General features: G+C 34.1%; 1 protein-coding gene across 2 annotated transcripts; it reads right to left on the minus strand.

The window, feature by feature from the left end:
- Positions 1–3,448: 3,448 nt before the first annotated feature.
- LOC143737096 (uncharacterized) lies at positions 3,449–5,638 on the minus strand. 2 transcript variants are annotated; one of them, XM_077228048.1, is made up of 7 exons: positions 5,517–5,638; positions 5,171–5,253; positions 4,704–5,051; positions 4,256–4,609; positions 4,049–4,156; positions 3,933–3,967; positions 3,449–3,778 (listed from the first exon to the last, which is right to left on the minus strand). In XM_077228048.1, exons 1-7 carry the CDS (start codon positions 5,519–5,521, stop codon positions 3,653–3,655), a joined length of 1,059 nt encoding a protein of 352 aa, XP_077084163.1. In that variant the 5' UTR covers positions 5,522–5,638; the 3' UTR covers positions 3,449–3,652. The 2 variants fall into 2 exon arrangements, with proteins under 2 accessions (XP_077084163.1, XP_077084164.1); XM_077228049.1 differs by having other exon boundaries at positions 3,655–3,778; positions 3,933–3,963.
- Positions 5,639–17,043: the final 11,405 nt, after the last annotated feature.

Raw genomic sequence — 17,043 nt, forward strand, 5'->3', positions numbered from 1 at the left:
CTTAATGTTAGTGATGTGTTCATGGTCATGTTGACCACATCTATAGTTTTCCAAATTGACACATTTATAATATGTAATATGAATGCAACATCTACCAATGGTATGAATGTTTATTGGCACAAATTAACATAATAACACAACAAAGAAATTACAGTATGTTTATTTAAATGTGTGGCATAGCATCCATTGTTGGAAAGAGATGTTTGTTTGTTTGTTGCTTTTCATCAGAAGAAGCTGTATCTGTAACGTTGACAAATACAGAATTTCTGCAAGGTTTTTTGTGGAAACTTTTTTTTTCTTCCAACAGTTAGTTGTGACAACATCTGAAGTTTGCGTTTTCTTACTTCCTGCTTTCACACTTTGACCACAGCTAAAGGATCCTGCAACACTATTGTGCAACGACATACATTCATGAGCAGAACTATAGGCTAAGACCAGAACCAGTGCAATGACCTTTCAACCCCTGAAATGTTTTGTGTGTGTCTGCTTATGTTTAGCAGCAAAATATCACACTGAGAATAATATTTAATCAAACTAAAAGAAGATTTTGGGCCATGTGGCCACTATGTAACTTTTATTTGTTAAAAATTAACAAAATTGATATAATAAATCAATACATCACAAATATGTGTTTTTGTCTTACTATGGGAAGTCTATTATAAGTGTTTATATTTTAGACTGAGCGGAAATGCGTACATACGTCACTCACCTGTGTGCCTTGTCATATCTGTAAATAGAGAAAAGTTGCTCCGTAACTTGAGTACGGTATTTTATTGAACAGATAAATTGTCACTTTCTAACAGAGTTCATTGTAAAGCAGGGTCATTTCATTTTGGTTGTTGTAGTACAGTACTGTGTCTAATGGGTAAAACTACAGTAACGTCTTCAGCTAGTCAGCTTGAGATCCTTTCCATCTAAACAGGTTATATCTCTTAAGTCTAGTAGTGAATGTTTTATGAACAGTGGATAAACATATTTATCCACACAGTTACTCAGAGCCGAAGCACAACCAAACAATGTTCTTCTGCAAAATGCATGCAGTTTTGTTTTTAACCGCTAGAGTGCCGAAAGATTCATAGTGTACCTTTTAATAAGGAAGCAAATAGTCAGATAAAATTGAACATTTGGATCAAATAAATGCAACATTATTCATTATTTGGCATTATTATTCTGCCTTTCAGTAAATTATTAATTGTTAATATTATTAATTATCACTCACTTTTCTATATGAACTAAAGCAAAATAAAATAAATAAATACAATAAAATGTCAACACTATTAAAAAACCCTGTCATTTTGGCAATTGTTGAACATCCTCTATATTTAGACGCAAAACAAAACAAAAAAACAATGCATGTAATGGAAAAAAAGATCTGCTCAGAAAGGTGTGTGTGGTCTGTGAAGGAGTGTGGGTTGTAATGTAAGAGCAGAGCCGCCAGTTCTGCGGTTGGAAAAGTACTAAATATATACAGGTCACATGAACATCCTGATAAATAAACCATATCAATGTATTCATTCATCCATTTATTGAAACCTCTGCTCATTTTGTGCAGTATTTCATCCGCCTTTTGTAAGCAGTTAAATTATTTGTAATTATTTGTATTATGAAATAGTATAATTTAATCCTGTGATCCAAAGCAACATTATTGAAAGCAAACAGACATTTTATATCATCTGGAAGTGATTTGTTTGAAGCACTAGTAGTATTGTGTTTGTTGTTGTTATCTTTGATGCAGTTTACCTCAGATGCAGTTTACATCTAAAAGTATGTTTATTTCATCCTTTCATTACAGTGCATACTGAGGTCCTTCAATGTGAAAGGGAGAATTTCTTCTTTTAGGATATAAGGGACAAAAAACATTAAGAGTCAGAATCCATCGGCCTGGTCATCGTTCTGCTGATCGCACAGCAAGTCTTACGGCCTATTTGAATGGCTTCAGGGAAGCTTTTGCTACATTTCTCCACCAGAAGGAGCTTGTGTGCACGTCAGTCATACCATATCTGTCTTCCTGTATTATTGCATATACATATTTCACTTTCAAAGGCTTATAAGTGCTTGAATGCTTGTAACAAGTACCATCATGAACCATCTGAGATTTGCTGCTACCTATTAAAAAGCATATTAATAATTCAGGCAAATGGGACACATATTGTAGTCTAGTACTTCAATACAGCAACGTTATCACAATTGTAATAGTTTTAATATGAATGATTCCAATTCAGAATAATCAGAACAAAGACATAAATTGCCTTAATATTTACTGTTAAATGCATATTAACCATTACCTGCACATAGACAATAACCTCTGTCCTCATCGTTGTTTGTTCGCAGGTAAAAAAATACTGTTACAATATATAGTAATTATAGTATATAATTGTTTATGGTAAAAGACAATAATAAAACACACAGTTACTATACTTCCGATATATACATTGTGTAAAGTAAAAAAGAGCTTGTTTTGACTCATGATCTACATGGACCTGTCAAGATAAACTATCAATACAATCTGTTACTAAATTTAAAATTATATTGAAGGAAAATGTACATGCTACCTTCTTTACAAAAGCAATATGACTCAAGAATGTTATTTCAGAACCACGGACAGGGATTTAACACAATTTCAGCACATTTTGTAGCTGTGATGTGCTCTAATTCAGTGGAGATATAAAGTTCACACTTCATATTAAGTGTCTTTAATATTACTTATTGTGTACATACATGTTTTTACATTGTGTTTATATGAAATACCTGCATGTAATTACAGTTATAACTAATTTCTGTAATTACATATATAATGTTGACCTTCCCTTACACCTCAACTCACCCTTAAAGGGTCACTCCACCCATTTCAACATTAATCTTTATTGAAAGTGGGTTATATATGTAGTCGAAATGTAAAAGAAATTTTGTCGTAACTTCCTATATCCACAGCGCTTGTTAGCTTAGCTTGTAAACAAGATGGCTGATATTGCTTTCAGTATCTGCAAGTGAAGTCCCACCCACTGATCTGTGATAGCTCTGTTAGCGCATTAGGCACAACCCCCTATGGGCGGGTATGAAAGGGTGGGAATTTGTGCTTGTAGTCTGTACAGAAATCCCCCCTTTTTACACTTCCTCCTACAATGACGTCAAATGACGATTTTTGCGTCATTGTAGGAGGAAAATGAAAGAATGTTGCACGACCATTCAATAGTATGACTGGTTGTCTAACAATGGACCTCTTAATGCAAATGGGTGGAGTGACCCTTTAAACCGACCCATAAACCACCAAACCTGTGCCTAACCTTACCCGTATCCAGCTTAACAGCAGCAAAAGTGTTTTGCCATACAATATGAATTCAATAAGTGCAATAACTGATTACTTGATCTTAGTGCACAGTAAAGACACCTAATGTAAAGTGTGAACGAAAGAATTTTCAACAGAAAGTCAACCAGTCTCACTCACTCATTTCTTTAGTAATTTATCAAGTACATTATTTGATGCACATTCAAATGATAAATTCATATATGTACAGGACAAATAAGGTTAATTTATTTGATTTAATTAAACACTCATCATTTTAGGTTTTGGTCTTGGTATCTAACATGGGAATATTACAACTTTTATAGCTTCTAAATAGAAACCTCTGAATACTGTGTAAGTAAAACGTACTCATTGGTGTCTTACATGTGTATATATTGAATTATCTTGTGAGTTTCTTTCCCTGGGTCTTCTAGAGGTGGAGGGATTTTGTTGAAAGCTCAAAGCTGTATAATTCAAAGCATCTGCGTCGTCAGCCTGGCATAGAACAGTAAGTATGAATCATTCAGTCAAATATATTGCCTAAAAACATACAGTTTAGTGTAATCTATAAATTTGTAGCAGTGATTAAACTCATTGTCAAGATGTTTGTATTCCATAATTCCAGAAAAAAAGCATTTCGATTGCTTACCATCAACTGCCCGTGCTGAGTGTAGTGCGTCCTATCTTGAAGGAACAATGAAACATTGTACATATTAAAACTGCACTGACATTTAAACCTGTTTTAAGACATTAAATAATGCATACCTTTTTGCTGGTGCTTGTACAACCGTGCAGCCATAATAATAATCATGATCACAGATAAAATTATTATAATCAAAGCGGCTGTTGTCCAATGTGTCTGAAAGCATTTGTCTGTAGTAATAATAATAATAAAAAAGAAATGAAACATGAAATTAAAACATATCAACTAGCCATCACATGATATTATTTTTGAGTAAAAACAATGGGCACCTGGCAAATCAACTTTTTTTCCTTCTCCAAACAGTATCTCTCCACATGCGGCCACAGCGCAGTAATAAATCCCAGCATCATAGTGACTGAGGTTCTTCTTGGGCAGGTTGTAGACACATTTGTGTGTGGTTGAGTTCCCATCAGATCTCCTCTCACACACAGCGTTCCTTCGCTCCTGAGTGTAAATGATTCCTGGAGGAGATTCTCCAGATTCATGTCTGAACCAGTAGACGTTGTGTTCTCCTGCACAGCTCTGAGTGACGACGACACACTGCAGACCCGCTGCAGACTCTTCTGGATGATCTGGATCTGTCTCAGGTCTCTGATGCTCTTTTTCCATGCTCAGCTGTCCATCTGAGAAGAGAAAATAATAAATGAAGTGCAGTTTTTTTTCAATTTAATTAAACATAATGTACAGCATGTAACAGTTTGTGATTGTTCATCTTACCTTTAACAATGAGATCAGTTCCTTCCCCAAATATGAATGTAAATGCATATGTAACACAATAGTATGTTCCAGTGTCTGATTCTTCTGTATTTGTGATGATCAGATTAAAACTGCTCTCGTCTTTTGCTACAAAAAAGCGTTTATGTTTGTCAAATTCATTTTCATATTTGAAAGGTAAAGCTTGATATGATGAAGCGATCAGAAGGGGTTTCTCTCCGACTCTTTGTCTGACCCAAACCACGCTGGATCTTAAATCGTTTGGAAAAATACAGGCGAAGTTAACACTGTCTCCAGCTTGAACAATCTTTAGATGATTCTGAGCCACGACGTCTGTGTTATCTGAGCTGCCTGAATATCAGTAAGAGAAGGAAAGGGTGAAAAGATACTTAGTATTGTTTGCTGTGGATTTTCTTTTAAGAATATTCATTAAGCACATAAAAAAGTCTAAGTTTCACAAAGTTACTTACACTGAGGAATATTAAGCATTAGGATGAAAAAATGAAGCATTTTGAAGAATTGGCTGCAGATTGGTTGAAATGGAAATCTATATCTTGAAAAACAGAGAGAGAGAACATTTTCAAATGTATGTTTATAATAATAATACCAATAGCAGAAATGCTATTAAACCCAAGTCAATACATTTCAGAAAATTGTTACTAAACTTCAGAGCATCAATTTTAGTAGCTTCATTAGTGTTACTGGCTTGACGTACAAAAATTCACACTAAAAAGTTAGTCTACAAAGCTGGTTCACAAAAGCGAACATAAAAAATGAATAAATGAAAAATCAAATAAACAAACAAAACAAACTTACATCATACAGATTTCATTGATGATCTCAGGTTTGTGCCATGTAAATCATCAGACAAGTTTTATGTCCCTCGTTGATAGTGAGACTGAAAGAGAAAAACACATAGAGGTTTGCCTTTATATACACTTCCCTATACTAAAGACTAGTATATTTACATGATTCCACACACACACACACACACACACACACACACACACACACACACACACACACACACACACACACACACACACACACACACACACACACACACACACACACACACACACACACACACACACACACACACACAGACACACACACGTTTAAAAACAAGTATATAAATAATAGAATATTTATATTTAATAGAATTTGCACAATATTTCTGTGGTAAATACTGATTAACTGATTGAGGATTGACTGACAGTCGTAGTTTACATTCATCATCACTTAAAAGCAATTAATGCTGAATAAACTTTATTTCACTTTAAGACTTTGAGCTGCAACTTCCTGTGTAGTGCTTGTTTGAAGTGTGTAAAGAAAATGAACAACACTTATGTGATGGAAAGAACAGTGAATATGGTCTCTCTTGAATGAAAATGGGTCTTGGGTGTAATGCAAAAGCAGAGTAGCATGTCCTGTGGTTGGAAAGTGTTTTTGAACACAGTGTAAGTTGTTCTGAAGTTCACCGCTGCTGACAGGCTGCTGAGCATCCTCAGCTCGATTTTAGCATACTATTTAAAATAGTTGGGAAGTTTATGGAAGTAAAATAATGCCAAATGTTTTTGAAACAAAAAGCCTGTTGAATTGTACTACTTGAAAAAAATATGCATTGTATTACAGTAACCATTGTATTTTTAGGGCTTGCATTTTTATGGGCTAAAATTTAGCATGGTTGAATATTTAAGTTGTGAATATTTAAATTCAAAACCTTTCAAACACATTTTCATTAGTAAAATGTCAATAATCCATATTCACCTTTCATATTTCACTTCCAGAATATTCAAACTGATTAAAAATACAACCTATAATATTCAACAGGCGATTTTCGGTCCATTTTATTTCGCTTTGCAAATTCACTTCCACAAATTCAGTGATTCAAATTCAACAGTAAATTCAGCGTTGACGTCCAGGAAGGAACTGCAGGAAAAGCAGTAGATTACCGAGCATAATCTCCATCTGCTGTTAGTCGACATCACCAGCAGGGGGTGCAAGCGCGTGTTGTTGACGAAGCCCGAGCAACAGTTAGAGCAAGCCATTCATTTATACAACTCATTTACAACAATTGAGCATGCATTACGTTTTTTGCGATGATTATCTGGGTCATTATATATGCGGAAAATATGATAAAGGCACAAAAGCTGTTTTTATGTTTCATTCATTAACTTCATTCATTGTTACTTTCCCTGTGTAGCCTTAGGCTACATGTTATCAACTTTTCTACCATGAACGGGGATTATAATCGGTTTCCCTCAATACCTCATCATACTCAAATATTCCCCTTCCATCAGGACAAAACGCTTAACGTAGCTTTATGGACTAATACTGTGATATAAAAAGACCAAACTCGCACCTTATTGGGGAAGTATGACTACATGTTAATATTCCATACATTATTAATATGGGAAGGGTCATAGCACTTTAATATTGTTGTCCTATATTGTTAGTTTAACTGTAACTTAAGTCGCTTTGGATAAAAGCGTCTACTAAATAATTAAATGTAAATTTAATTATTCACCCAAATTTTTGGGTTATTCAGCTTTAAGCTACCTTAAGCGTTTTATATGTCCAGCAGGGGAATCCTGACATATTGAGGGAAACCCTAGAAGCCTACTGCATGCAGCACAATCGCGGCAATATAAGGTCTAGGCAACTAAACAACCAATAGATATGTCAAACTCAAATGTAACATTGGATCTGTAGGCCTATACATCCGCATCGGGGGAATAACATTATAATCTCGTTCACGGTAGAGATTCATGTAGGCTACACAGGAAAAGTAATCGTGAAGACACTGAATTTAAAAAAAAAACATAATAATCACAGATACACTACATTGTTGTAAATGAGTTTTTAGGAATGAATGGCTTATTGCTCTAACTGTTGCTCTGGTCTTCGTCAACAACAACACGCGCTTGCACGGCCTGCTGGTGAGGTCAACTAACAGCCATAGACTGTGCTAACAACAGATGGAGATTATGCTTGGTAATCTACTGCTTTTCCTGCAGTTCCTGGATGTCAATGTTGAATTTACTGTCGAATTTGAACCACTGAATTTGTGGAAGCGAATTTGCAAAGCGAAATAAAATGGACCGAAAACCGCCTGTTGAATATTATAGGTTGTATTTTTAATCAGTGTGAATATTTTGGAAGTGAAATATGAAAGGTGAATATGGATTATTGAAATTTTACTAATGAAAATGTGTTTGAAATGTTTTGAATTTAAATATTTACAGCTTAAATATTCAACCATGCTAAATTTCAGCCCATAAAAATGCAAGCCCTAAAAATACAATGCATTCAAATACAAGCAGCGTTAATGCAATGCATATTTTTTTTCAAGTAGTACAAGGCTTTTTGTTTCAAAAACATTTGGCATTATTTTACTTCCATAGAAGTTGACATATTTAAACAAAGAGAAAATTACTATAAAGAAAATTGATAGTCACATTTCTGAAAAATGCATGTCTATTTTCTGATACAACAAACAGATTAAGTTAATTAAGGTAAGTAGTATTACGATTCGGCTTATGTCAAAATGATTTATGACCCTATGATTGACAGGTGGGCGGGGCTAACCTTTGACCTTCCGGAGGATGTTCCGGAGGTCCTTTGATGTAGGGATTAACCTTTGACCTTCCGGAGGGGTTGTTCCGGAGGTCGCTTAATTTAGGGATTAACCTTTGACCTATCGATCGATCAAGTTGACAGTACATTCCGGAGGATGTTCCGGAGGTCCTTTAATGTAGGGATTAACCTTTGACCTATCGATCGATCAAGTTGACAGTTGTCTTTGCCCTATTGACTTTTGTATGATATATGAAGTTGCCAGTTGTCTTTGCCAGTTGTCTTTGCCCCATTGATTTTGACCTATTGACCCCGGGGGGAAATAACTTCTTGGTGTGGGAAATCCCCTCCGTGTCGGGGTGAGAAAATAATTTTTCTAATGTCGCATATAGATTAGAATAGATTAGAATTACAAAAGTAAAATCATTTTACCGTTTCACTATGGTGAAGAATTGGATTAAAGATGACAGTCTCCGCACTGTGTGTGTGTGTGCGTCTGTCTGTGAGTGTTTGCGTGTCATCCGATATCCTGGCATTCCTGAGCACGCTATATAAATGGGGATAGTGAGAAAATATCTTCCAGTAACTAAAGTTGAAACACATTCTGTTCTTTAAAAGTATATAAATGAAATGTACATTTAGTCATTTACAAATACCTTACACTAAAGTAGATTTGAAAAACATTCATTCCTTTAAAATAAATATCTTACTGATCCAAGTATTTAAAAAATAAAATCATCTCACCGTTTCACTATGGTGAAAAAAGCCCCCATGTGCGTTTCTCTCACACTCCTTGCATTTTGACAGTCTTTGAGCTAAATGTGTGTCTGTGTGACACATGATATCCTGGCATTCCTGGGTATGCTATATAAATGGGTATAGTGAGAAAAATATATTTTTTCTAATAATGCCAAATACCTTACACTAAAGTTGAAAAACATGTAGCCTACATTTAGAAATATAATATTTTTCATACTAACTAAAGTTGAAAAATCATACTGTTCTTTAAAAGTATATAAATGAAATGTACATTTAGTCATTCACAAATATCTTACACTAAAGTTGAAACACATTCTATTCTTTAAAAGTATAGAAAATATTTTTTTTCAAAATAAAAATCATCCTCCATGTTTTAGAGATACATACAGGTTATGAATGGGTTTACAAAAATAAAATCATCTTACTGTTTCAGAGAATTGGGTTAAAGTTGAAAAGTTGAAAAGTTCCCCGAGTGATTCCCTCTCACACCCCTTGCATTTTGACAGTCTTTGAGTTAAATGTGTGTCTGTGTGACACCGGATATCCTGGCATTCCTGAGCACGCTATATAAATGGGTATAGTGAGAAAAAGTTTTTCTAATAATTTCACATATTTTACACTAGAGTTGAAAAACATTGATCTTTAAAATGGTTATAAATTTTAGTCATTTACAAATATCTTACACTAAAGTTGAACACATTCTGTTCTTTAAAAAGTATATAAATGATTATAAAAAATCTTTTAAAAACAAAAATAAAATCATCTTACATTTTAGAGAGTTGAAGAAGTAAATCCCAACACATCATTGTCCATATAACGTATGAATGTATTTACAAAGATGCAATAAGTTTAAAGTTTTGATACAAAATATCCCCGAGTGTTTTTCTCCCACACCAGCGTTTTGACACACTGTGATTCAGAGTGGAGGAGGAATGTGTGTGTGTGTGTGTGTGTGTGTGTGTGTGTGTGTGTGTGTGTGTGTGTGTGTGTGTGTGTGTGTGTGTGTGTGTGTGTGTGTGTGTGTGTGTGTGTGTGTGTGTGTGTGAGTGTTCAGCCAGCAGTATGAGACGTTGAGGATGTTTTGTTAGTGTTAATCTTAAAAGTTAATGTTAAAAATAAAAGATAATTTAAATTCAATTCAATGAATTATTTAAAGTCTTAATAAAAACGTTGTAATACAGTCGTATCTTCTATTTATCTTTTGAAGATTACTGTAATGATTTTATTTAACGGTGACCTAAAGTATAATTTTTATTAATATAGCCATAATGATTTTTGTACTGTAACAGCATATTTAATCCCGTACACAAACACGACCATCACAGAAAACAACATCTTTACATTGTTTTTACATACATTGCACTCACACTAACTCAGTTCCATAAATTAACTAATCTCCATATTTAAATTAAATGATTATAAATATAGAATAATAACAAGTATGTTACTAAAATGAATTCAAACAATTTAAACATAGTTTTAGCTAAATGAATTTATATAAAAAAGTATATAAAATTACCTTACATTTTCATAGTGCCGAAGATGTAGTTCTTTATGCAATGATAAAAACAATCCAAAGTCATAAACAAAGCCCTCCTGGTTCCTTCAGTGATAAACTACAGGGTGAAATGAATGCATGACCCCCGAGATACAGGACAGATGAGCCTCTGGGACACAATTTCATAGCATATGTAAAGTTAGTCTGGTTTCCAAAGTTTTATTCATACTAAATTCATTTCAAAATCTTAAAAGCTTAAATTAGATCTTTTAAAATTAAAAGACTGTTTAAATCAAAGCTTTAACGTTTTATTAAAATTGTATCTTCTATTTATTTTCTTAGAAGACTTATGTATGATATAAATGATTTTACATAAATTTAACCTAAGCTATTATTTTTACTAAAGCGTCTGTTCAAAAAATAAAGCAAAAACCGTACTTTGGTATCTTAGACAAAAATATTTCAAACAGTATTTTTTGTCCATGCCGCATGAAACATGTTGTCAAAGTTTGTCACAATGTTTTTGTAGTTGTTGTTTTTTTGTTTTTAAGAAATCCCAGGACTCTACATTGCTCTTATTTAGATTAAGTTGTATCATTTAGAAAACCACTGTACATTTTCAGAGACGCGATGTACCTTTTTGGTCCATCACACAGCATATTTAATTTTACTCCTCTTAATTCAAAGCATGATCTTACTTTTTCTATGGTAGCTACATGATCTATTGCACGTATAAGGTGTATATCATTTTTTACTTTTCTTGTATCTCCCAAACTATCCTTAATCAGTGTGGAAACACACAGGGTGAAACCCTTTACTGAGAATATACTATCGGTTATCTACTCAAAATATATGTAGAACTTTAAAATGTTAGCATTTGTTGATGCGACAGTTTGTCTGTAGGCTGCATGAACAGCCTTTGGGAGAGCAGCTGATGATACTATATAGCAGGAAAACATGCCCTTTGACCTCCTCCATTTTGGAGGCTTTTTGTTAAAGACCCAACAATTTAGTCCTTAAGCGGCTATAGTAATTTATTGCCATGTGTAACCTGAAAAAAAAAAAAAAAAAAAAAAAAACTGAAAGAACATTGTGGACACGCAGCTCTGACGTTTTCCAAGAGTATTTTGCCCAGCCTCTTCTTTATAAAAAGTCAAGACAAATCATTTCTGGACCAAAAACTTTTGCACCCTCACTCCTCTTACCACCTCATCAAAAGACATGTCTAAAAGTGAGTATTGTCTCTATAATTCATTTATGCTACGGTGTTTTATTTAAAAAGATTGTTTATACATAAGGAAAAGACGGTATAATTCATTAGTGTTTTAAACGTACTATTGCTGTTTAGCTTACCCTCTAGCATGCTTTGTTGCTCTTACACATTGTTATATGTTCTATATCAAATGTTTTTGGCATCATATATGTTTCAGAAATATATATATATATATATATATATATATATATATATATATATATATATATATATATATATATATTTCCCCCCCATCCAAGCACATTTTACTGTAGTTGGCCGCTGCGGGGTTTCCATAAAGGACTTTTAAAATAAATGTTTTGGTTTTTATTCAGTTTTAAATCTTATTTAGATTATTTGAGTCAAACATGGTTATATGTGCATAGGCCTATTTAATTATTTAATCTGTATTTTATTCCTCTTCAGTTACTTACTTTTTAAATTTCGGTAGGCTACTTTTTAATTCTTCCTTTACTTTGTCTTTGATTTTAACTTTTAGCACTTTGCATGATAAAATTGTTTAAAATGTAAGCTGTAAATATGAATGGCACAATGTGATAACCAAAATATATAAAAGTTAAGTCAAAGCTATTTATATAGCCTAGCGTTTTTCACATTCTCATAATTTAGTTATACATTCTGACGCTGGGACACTGTCAAGCGTCTTCTTTCAGATGGTTCAATATTTATGATATTATGCTCCCCTGAATGGAAAAGAACTGTAAACTTCATCATTGTACTGTAATGAACTGCGTTACTGCCTATAGGATGATTGCATGATTTTTTCCATTTAAAATAACATGGTCTTTCCTTTTCTCTCTCTCTCTAGAGACAGCAAACACTGCAGGACAACCGGACATCCAAGTAACATGTTAGTGTGGTTTATATTTATTTTTAATGAGAAACATTATAGAGTGCAACAGGCGTTTTCTGGAAGTAAAAACACTTCCGGTAACCAGCGACTGTGAAAAAGGGGGCAGGTACTCTATTGGGTGTATAATGAACAATTAACAGATGAAATGACAGATATTTTATGTAAACAGGCAAAATCTCTTCATCTGATGGTGGCCATGTGTTTTCGCCTATCATAACTGGTTTAACTCATGGCTCCTCCTTTGAGATCAACATAACTTCTGACGAATCAAGTGTACCGGCACATTGTAAGTGTAATAAAACAGTTTCGCCTATGTATTAAATTAATCTTAATTAAGCAGTCCGAGTTAACTATTTGGGACCAATTGGAAATTTACATTCTGATCTAACAGCGTCATGTACAAATTTGTCATGCTCCTGGATTATTTTACTATACTACATTAGCCTTTTATTTACTGATGATTTTATCAAAGCGACGAATTAACTCAATTCATGGTTGCAATAATAAAATAAATGAACAATTGACAGATGAACTGACAGATATTTTATGTAAACAGGCAAAATCTCTTCATCTGATGGCGGCCATGTGTTTTCGCCTATCATAACTGATTTAACTCATGGCTCCCCCTTTGAGATCAACATAACTTCTGACGAATCAAATGTACCGGCAAATTGTAAGTGTGATGCATGAAAAACTATTAAAACAGTTTTTCGCCTATGTAATGTATAAAATTAATCTTAATTAAGCAGTCCGAGTTAACTATTTGGGACCAATTTTAAGGAAAGTTACATTCTGATCTAACAGTATCATGTACAAATTTGAAATATTTTGGTACTATTGAATCAAGTTAAGTCATGATGAATTTATCTTATCTGGTGTCATGCTCCTGGATTATTCAGAATTGTAACTATAGCCTTTTATTTTACGGCACTTATTTATTTTACTACAGATTTTATCAAAGCCAAATACTGTCCAAAAGGGGCGACTGGGAAAGAAGAGAAACAGGTCAATACAAGGTTAGATTCAATCTTTATATTCTTTCCCCATTTTGCCTTCATTTTCCTTTTCCTGTTTTAATTTTTCTATTTTTATATTCTCAGATCATCAAGGGTTTCTGAAAGCAAACACCAGTCAGTTGGTTGAAAATATGAAGAACATTGATCCAATCATTGACGATCTTGACTTGCACAATGAATCAGTTGCAAATGTGTGAGCGAATCCAACACGCCGGATGAAGATGAGGGAACTGCTGGACTGTGTGATGAAGATGAGGGAACTGCTTGACTGTGTGAATTGTGAAAGCATTGCCAAGGAGCTGGTCAATGCTTTGTGCAAGCCCATCATCAAAATGTTTTAACATATCGTAAATTTCAATTGTTTGATAAATTATCTAACGATTATACCTAACTATCAGCAGTTATATGTGAAACGAGCTCAGTCGCATTAGAGATGGATTCTTGTTTATATTGAACCGCATGTTTAACAGCTCTAGGGTTCTTAAATTGTTTACCGCGGTTTCATTTTGAACAACACTATCGTAACACTTATCGTATCGCCGGGTGTGATTGTAATGTTTTGTATGGTGTTTTTCTTTACACTTTCCCCCTGGATATCTGGTTCCTACAGTTAGCGGTAATGTTAGTCAACTCTATGTCTTCTCTTTGTTCATATTTGACAGTATTCGCATGAATTGGCGTGATTTAATAAAATGACGGTTTAAACCATCATCTTCGCTTGAGACATTTACATTATATTTTATGGTTTACAGTATATTTTACAGTATTTTACAGTATATTATACCATCCTAGTTTTAAATAGCGCTTAAATGTATATTTTACCCCTTTATGCGGCTACAGAACACCGCACAAGGATCTCTGAAATGTTTTTTGTGTAAAACATCTATGTAGATCTATCTATGTTTTTAAAAATACACCGAAACAAAGAATGAGTTTAGTTGAATCAGGTTAACATTCTTAATTTAGTCCAAAACTATTAAGTTCAAATAATCCAATTGTTTCGTTTATTTAGGGATAGTGTTCAACAACCTTTACAAATATATCTAATAAGATAACCTTTTACAAAATCTTTACTCGGTAAAGACTCTTATAGGTTTTGTCGCATCCAATGCATCCCCAAAGTAGTTGTTTTTATAATGATTAAAACCGCTTTAATTATTATTATCATGGTCTACACTTTATGGTAAAACACTAACATATCAGAAACTCTTTTAAATATAAACATTAACATGTTTTTATCTTGCTGTTAAAACACATAAATAACGTTTTATTTCAAATGTACACCCCTATACAGCATGATGGGATGGGGAAATCCACAGGCTCACTGAAATATTTAATCTCTGAAATATTCTCATCTAGTATTTATTCATTAAATTATTAATGCGCAAGAATCAAGACTTATAATACCATTTTATTATAAAATTGTGAAACTCCAAAGCTCCGACACGGTCGCAAAGAATGATGAGTTAAGCGGTACAATCTTTTATTTCAACAGTATTTTTCTTTACAAAATGATGATAGACCGACATTACATATACATAAAGTAGACAATAACTCCATTTACTTAAGTAATTTTTTTTGGTTTACTTAACTGAAACAGGTTCTTTCAACATGACTTTGAATGAGAAAACAAATATAACGGTGTTCAATGAAAAATATTTTTTAAATAAACTGAACAGTACCGTAAAATAATTTTCGGCTGAATTCTCTCGGACGACATGCAGGTCATGGTTATTTACGGCGTCCTGATGACGACCCCCACCGTACACACCATGGGTGCGAGGGCGGACCCCAATCGCATGGGTTAATAAACTCTACGCAGAGTTTCGACGTTTTCGACGAAACCCCGTTTCGACGCTACGGACGGATGCTTCAACGACGTCGGATTCGATATCGTAAAAAACGCGACTGCGGGGGTACTACAACATCTCATTGATCAAAAGTGGAAGGAATTGATCAGATGTTCCTGTTTGTCTGAGCATTTGGCATTTGTCAAAAACACAAGCTTCCGAGCGTTAAAGCACTAGGCCTGGACGATTGTGCTGCAAGGACTCGCTCAAGAGATTCCGGGGACTTTCACCATCAAACAGTTTCCTATTTGAAAATCTAAAAACCTCTGAGATGGCGACGCAAAAGCTGACGGAGAACAACTGCCCGTCGAGTTCCGGCGATGCGGGACACAAGTATCATCCGGTGTGTGAGTGCTCCATGGGGAAAGAGTGTCGTTTAAGGGCCACGCTAGACTCTATGTTTAAAGATCATTTTAGAGACCAGATGGTTTACTTGATGGACAGGATCATCGATGCTGCGTGTGTTAAGAAAACCGATTGTGAGCGGGACACCAAACGTGTCACAAATCTCAAAAAAGAAATGGATGTCATAAGAGGGTTGGTGGGGACATGGACCGATGTGACGCCCATGTTTTTTAACACCCTAGAGCCGACAGGCGTAATCCTCAGAAAAGTTCTGGATGTGATGTATGCATCTAGTCACGAATTCGCGGTCGATGAACTACTCGTTATGTTTACGTTTGTAACAGATCTCTGTGCGTCACTGGCATCAAAAAATGCCAAAACAGATCTTGGCGAAATAGTTGAAGGCCTCGTCAACTATACCCTAGACCAAGACATGGTAGCGTGCCGAGACTTTCTATTCTGGTTGGATCATAAATAAATGGAGTTATTGTCTACTTTATGTATATTTAATGTCGGTCTATCATCATTTTGTAAAGAAAAATACTGTTGAAATAAAAGATTGTACCGCTTAACTCATCATTCTTTGCGACCGTGTCGGAGCTTTGGAGTTTCACAATTTTATAATAAAATGGTATTATAAGTCTTGATTCTTGCGCATTAATAATTTAATGAATAAATACTAGATGAGAATATTTCAGAGATTAAATATTTCAGTGAGCCTGTGGATTTCCCCATCCCATCATGCTGTATAGGGGTGTACATTTGAAATAAAACGTTATTTATGTGTTTTAACAGCAAGATAAAAACATGTTAATGTTTATATTTAAAAGAGTTTCTGATATGTTAGTGTTTTACCATAAAGTGTAGACCATGATAATAATAATTAAAGCGGTTTTAATCATTATAAAAACAACTACTTTGGGGATGCATTGGATGCGACAAAACCAATAAGAGTCTTTACCGAGTAAAGATTTTGTAAAAGGTTATCTTATTAGATATATTTGTAAAGGTTGTTGAACACTATCCCTAAATAAACGAAACAATTGGATTATTTGAACTTAATAGTTTTGGACTAAATTAAGAATGTTAACCTGATTCAACTAAACTCATTCTTTGTTTCGGTGTATTTTTAAAAACATAGATAGATCTACATAGATGTTTTACACAAAA

The sequence above is a fragment of the Siphateles boraxobius genome, unplaced genomic scaffold (genome assembly GCF_051911475.1).
Source record: "Siphateles boraxobius isolate OS27281-9 unplaced genomic scaffold, OSU_SipBor_1 130, whole genome shotgun sequence".
Taxonomy (NCBI): Eukaryota; Metazoa; Chordata; class Actinopteri; order Cypriniformes; family Leuciscidae; genus Siphateles; species Siphateles boraxobius.